Here is a 5,744-nt window from a genome sequence, read left to right on the forward strand (position 1 = left end):
GGCGCATGTATTGGGAGTGTGAATGCAGAATGGGCAAAACATGCATCATGTATATTTATCGAAAACAAAACAAAAGAAAAAAAAAACCCAGACTCATTCTGGCATCACATTGCGACCACAAAAATTGTATAGACACAATATAGGGTATGTACAGAGAATGAGGTGAGTGAGGTGAGTGCTGGTGCAAGTGGAAGAGCCCAGCAGGCGCGCCGTACTAGGTGCCTTTTACCATAAGAAAACTTTTACAGAGACATACACACCAACGAAAAACATACGCAGATAGGTTCACAAATACATTATACATAAATAAATATATATATATCTTATATATATATATATATATATATATATATATATATGTGTGTGTGTGTGTGTGTGTGTGTTTAAATCTATAAAATATTTTGTTCAGCTGATCATACTAAATATTCACAAACCCGTTTCCTTTTATGCTACTTCAGACGATCACAAGCTACTTATACAACAGCTGCACTCATCACTAACTTCATCGATAGATGGGATTGAGATGGTTCCCCGAGAGACTGATGCATCGGTCGAAAATATGTCTCACAAGTTGGGATTCAACAGTTATGGAATCAGCAGGAGGGAAAGTGACTTTTCTTTTTCAAAGTCTTGAAGTTTATATACTCCACGAATTATGATGTGGAATTCTTTCAAAGTGATGACTTATCATGATAAAGTTCGCACATATTTTGTGGCTGTAATATCAGCAATGCTCAAAATTTCCATTGATTTCCATTGCACCTTGGACAGCAAATTATCTCGAACAGAGGCGCATAAGAAGCTTTATACTTATAGGATTAGCAAATAACTTTGCTACCACTTGTTTCTTCTTCTCTCCAAATGTGCCTATATAGGACTACCCCCGGCTGTCCTAATTTGTTCTTTCGGTCGAATTTGCACTGTTTATCGAACACTTGAAATTCCCGAATGGAAGAACCATGCAAACACAGGTGGGAGCTCAAGAGGTTAGTTTTTCATTTTAAAGTGCTTCGGGATTCCTCTCGTTGATATTATACGTCATCTCTGCATGATGACCTGACCTATCCTTTTAGAAATAAAAACAAAATGCCCCCCCCCCACACACACACACATAGGGCCAACAAACACTATATCTATAATACACTTAAAACGGCCGTTGTTACCGCACCCTCAAAACTGACTTATCATGACTTATTTCTTAATAGACGTCGAATGCCTTGATACAAACCGCTGAAACTGCAATTCCCATGTCATCGCTGTAGTTCCCTTCTTTCTTCTCTTCATGAGATCCAGTCACTGGTAAATGCGACACGCGAGTATTTACGATATATTCCTTGCGTTATGATGGAAGCCTTCAGAGAAAGAAACTCAAAGTGACGTCATCTTTCTCCATTGACTTTGAGTTGCAACCATTTTGCTCCCTGCACACGTCCTTGTGGTGTCGGTAATGCGTTCCTTGCGTGCGCTCGGTGGCACATTAATCCTCTCTGCATGCATGGGATCGTACCCAGTTTACATAGTAGCTACACACTGACTCCAAGATTACGTCTATTCGATCGAGGTATTTATATGTGATTTATATTACTTTACATCTTCGGATCCTTGGTGAAAAATTTCCCAGTAGCTGCAAATTTAGAAAACATAAATGAAAAAAAAAAACGATTTCTGATCGAAATGTCTCGGTTATTCCTTCAAATTTGCTGACTGATATGCTGACAAATTTAAATGTGTGATAATTAAAACATTATTTACTATATTATACAACAGAACGCTAACAATAACATATGATAGGAAATGCGAATGTTTGACCTTGTCAGAATGATAAACAATTGTTTGCCTTGTTGTTGTTGTTTTGCAATGATTTTTGAACGTGTGTACTAACTCAGCGAGTATGAAGTGTTATGATCTTCACTGCCCTTTTGCTTTCCTATAGATACTATACATTGACGTATTGTTTGAAATGAAAAGAATCTTAAGCCAGGCACTGTAAATACTCACATGCATACATTACAAAAGAGATCATACTTATTATGTAATATCAAATATCATCGCGTTTTCTTTCAGGATAATACCACAACTTGCTTTAATGATGAGGTGGCGGTATCGAAAGGGGAACGTCAGACACAATAGTTTACGCACGGCGTGCTTTCTTGTACTCGCCGTTGTTTCCTTAAAAGCTGGCTACCTTCTGAAACAGTGTACAACGCTCTACTCAGCGCAGAACTCCAGACATGTTTCGCTTGCTGGTATCAAAAGACCACCGTCCATTAAAAGAGAGAGAGGATTGATATTGGAGAGAAGCGAAAGTCAAGGAAGGGAAAGCAGCAAGAGTTTTATCAGCGAATTAAGGGCCAAACCAATCTTGCCAATCGACGAGCCTCCGCATAGTTTCTCTAGTGATCGTCCGAAAGTCATTGCAGGATTGAGAAAGCGGTATCAAAGCAGCAGCCACAACCTGACAGTGGACAAAAAGAACCGAACTAAGTTAAAGTCAAAAAGGTTTGGCAACCAGAAACTACCTACAGCAAGAAATATTAGCATGTATGTTCATACTCGTCTCGTGAACGAGGCCGTAACAAAGGTCAGGAACATAAAATTACCCGAAACAAGTAATTTTAACGCGACGTATAGTTTCAGTGGTCATAACAATGATACAAACACAAGCAATCCCATGGGCGTTAAGAAAATGGTCTATATTGATAAAATGGGACACTCATTGGCAAATGAATCCCAACAGATTGCTTTCAACGCGAAGGGAAGTGATTTAGAATCTCAAAGCAAGGACCCCCTTCTAAAATGGTCGTCAAAGCAAAGGCTGCGCTGCTTACGAATCATAGCTATCTACACTCGATCTCTCGAGCCGTTCAACTATTGGCCCGAATATGCAGATCTCAAACAAATGTTTATTGATGCAGCAAACAGAAGAGGCCGTGACGAATCTTCCCCAGCTGCCCATGTTAGATGTCCACGCCACACATGTGACATAGACATCATTCCGACTGATGATGAACAAATTCTGACCGAAAGTGATGTTGTTGTCTTAAATGTTGCTCCCCTTTTGATCAAAGCAAAACTGGCCAACCTATCGCACCATCTCGTCAAGTTGCTGCCAAATAAAACGGATATTGTCTTTTACTCCATGGAAAGTCCTCCTGTCATTGAGTCTTGGGTTGTTAATCTTCAAGATACTGCGCATCATTATTCAATGACCTACCATTCATTGAGCGACATTGTTTTACCGTATGGAAGATATGTTCCGGGCCAACCTATGGAGCTGCCAGGGAAACCGGTCAACCACACCGAGAACAAGACTGCGCTGATATCATGGATGGCGAGTAATTGCGACAGAACTTTCTGGCCAAGATTGGAGTGGGTTACCCAATTACGAGAACATGTGCAGGTTGACGTCTACGGAAAGTGTGGAACAAAGAGTTGCTTGCCGATGTTCTCGGAGGAGTGTATGAGAAAAATGAGGTCTTACAAGTTCTACCTGGCACTGGAGAGCGCTCAGTGCGACGAGTACATCACGGAGAAGTTCTGGGTAAATAGCCTGATGAACGGCGTTGTGCCGGTTGTGTATGGCGGACGAACAGAGGCATACGAGCGTGTGGCGCCACCGAAGTCCTTCATTCACGTGGCGGACTTCTCTTCCCCCAAGGAACTTGCCGAATACCTGATAATGTTAGACAAAGATAACACTCTCTATGAGGAGTATTTCGCATGGCGCAGGGAGGGACACGTGGAGAATTTATATCCCAGATTGCAACCTTACGCTTTCTGTGAACTACTGCAACCAAATTTGCCAGGGCGAGTTCGACGTCGTGCAAAACGAGTGGGCGATATCGGATACTTCAAGGAGTGTCGCAGGGAACCTCAAGCTTTGTTAGCTAAAAAAGGAGATATGAATGGATGGTCTCCTTGGAGATGATAAAAGGATGCATTTCATACCATTTCAAGATCATTGTTTTGATTTTAAGTGTATCACATTCATAATTTCGACAAGAAAGATGGGACAGATGTTATTTTTGTGACAAAGCAAACGTGACTGGTGTCTCATTTACTTAAAATTAGTAAATAATTATCGTCATTCTTGAATCTGATGAAGTTATCAACGCCTTTGTAATGACACACCACTTTTAAATTCAAACCAAATGATAAGTCGTCTACAATAAGCGACAGTATTTTCCTTGAAATAGAACATCACTGATAGAATATCACTGTTTTAAGCCAAATGCCCTCTGTGCGACATGAGCCTGCGAGCTGGTGCGAGCTGTATGGGGCGCCAAGTGTCGCATGGCCTATTTCGTTACGAAATGACTGACTTCGTAACGAAATAGGCCATGCGACACCTTGGCGCCCCATGGGGCTCGCACCAGCTCGCAGGCTCAGGTCGCATTATAGTAGGCATTCGGCTTTACATGTTTTCCAACCACAGTGATATCAATCGCTGCCATATCGAACAATGTAATGTGATGACAATCGTCATCAACTCGCAAAATTTCTTATATAGCTAACACAATAATAATGAGTCGCGCATTGGTTTATCATTCGGGAACTGCAACACAGTATTTTCCTTGAAATAGAACATTACTGATAGAATATCACCTGTTTTAAGCCGAATGCACTCTGTGCGACATGACCCTGCGAGCTGGTGCGAGCTGTATGGGGCGCCAAGTGTTGCATGGCCTATTTCGTTACGAAATGACTGACTTCGTAACGAAATAGGCCATGCGACACTTGGCGCCCCATGGGGCTCGCACCAGCTCGCAGGCTCAGGTCGCATTATAGTGGGCATTCGGCTTTACATGTTTTCCAACCACAGTGATATCAATCGCTGCCATATCGAACAATGTAATGTGATGACAATCGTCATCAACTCGCAAAATTTCTTATATAGCTCACACAATGATAATGAGTCGCGCATTGGTTTATCATTCAGGAACTGCAACACATGTAGACGTATTCAAAATTTGCAATGAATGGCGCAAAAATGTAAATCGGTCGTTTTCATTTCATTAAAAGGGAATGTCGAGTGAAAGTTTCATGAGCCTCCCAGAGGTAGAATTACGAGGCGATGTTATCATTATATATCATTAATTTGCCTAACTGAACATGTGATTAAAACTGATAACATTTTGTGAAAAGACGTCAGACCTTATTTTCGGTTTGTGTGAGCTGTTAGTCAACTTGGGCAAGATTGGCACATCAGCATAAGCGAGATGGCATGCGGGATCTCCATGAAGTCTGAGCATATAAGGTGGCACCAAGTATTTAGTACAAATGTCATGTGATGACAATCGTCATCAACTCGCAAAATTTCTTATATAGCTAACACAATAATAATGATTCGCGCATCGGTTTATCATTCAGGAACTGCAACACATGTAGACGTATTCAAAATTTGCAATGAATGGCGCAAAAATGTAAATCGGTCGTTTTCACTTCATTAAAAAGGGAATGTCGAGTGAAAGTTTCATGAGCCTCCCAGAGGTAGAATTACGAGGCGATGTTATCATTATATATCATTAATTTGCCTAACTGAACATGTGATTAAAACTGATAACATTTTGTGAAAAGACGTCAGACCTTATTTTCGGTTTGTATGAGCTCGCTGTTAGTCAACTTGGGCAAGATTGGCACATCAGCATAAGTGAGATGGCATACGCATCTCCATGAAGTCTGAGCATATAAGGTGGCACCAAGTATTTAGTGCAAATGGGGAGGGACCGTCAATATAGCGTTTT

General features: G+C 41.1%; 1 protein-coding gene across 1 annotated transcript; it reads left to right on the forward strand.

Annotated features, from left to right (window-relative positions):
- Positions 1-1,186: 1,186 nt before the first annotated feature.
- On the forward strand, positions 1,187-4,221 carry LOC139742256 (uncharacterized). The gene is made up of 2 exons (XM_071652835.1): positions 1,187-1,561; positions 2,065-4,221. Exon 2 carries the CDS (start codon positions 2,087-2,089, stop codon positions 3,926-3,928), a length of 1,842 nt encoding a protein of 613 aa, XP_071508936.1. The 5' UTR covers positions 1,187-1,561; positions 2,065-2,086; the 3' UTR covers positions 3,929-4,221.
- Positions 4,222-5,744: the final 1,523 nt, after the last annotated feature.

Source organism: Diadema antillarum, unplaced genomic scaffold (assembly GCF_040938485.1).
Source record: "Diadema antillarum isolate AM-2024a unplaced genomic scaffold, OU_Dant_1.0 seq00000992_RagTag, whole genome shotgun sequence".
NCBI classification, from domain to species: domain Eukaryota; kingdom Metazoa; phylum Echinodermata; class Echinoidea; order Diadematoida; family Diadematidae; genus Diadema; species Diadema antillarum.

Coding starts and splice junctions, on each gene's coding strand:
- LOC139742256 (XM_071652835.1), top strand. CDS start 2,087: ATGATGAGGTGGCGGTATCGAAAGGGGAACGTCAGACACAATAGTTTA.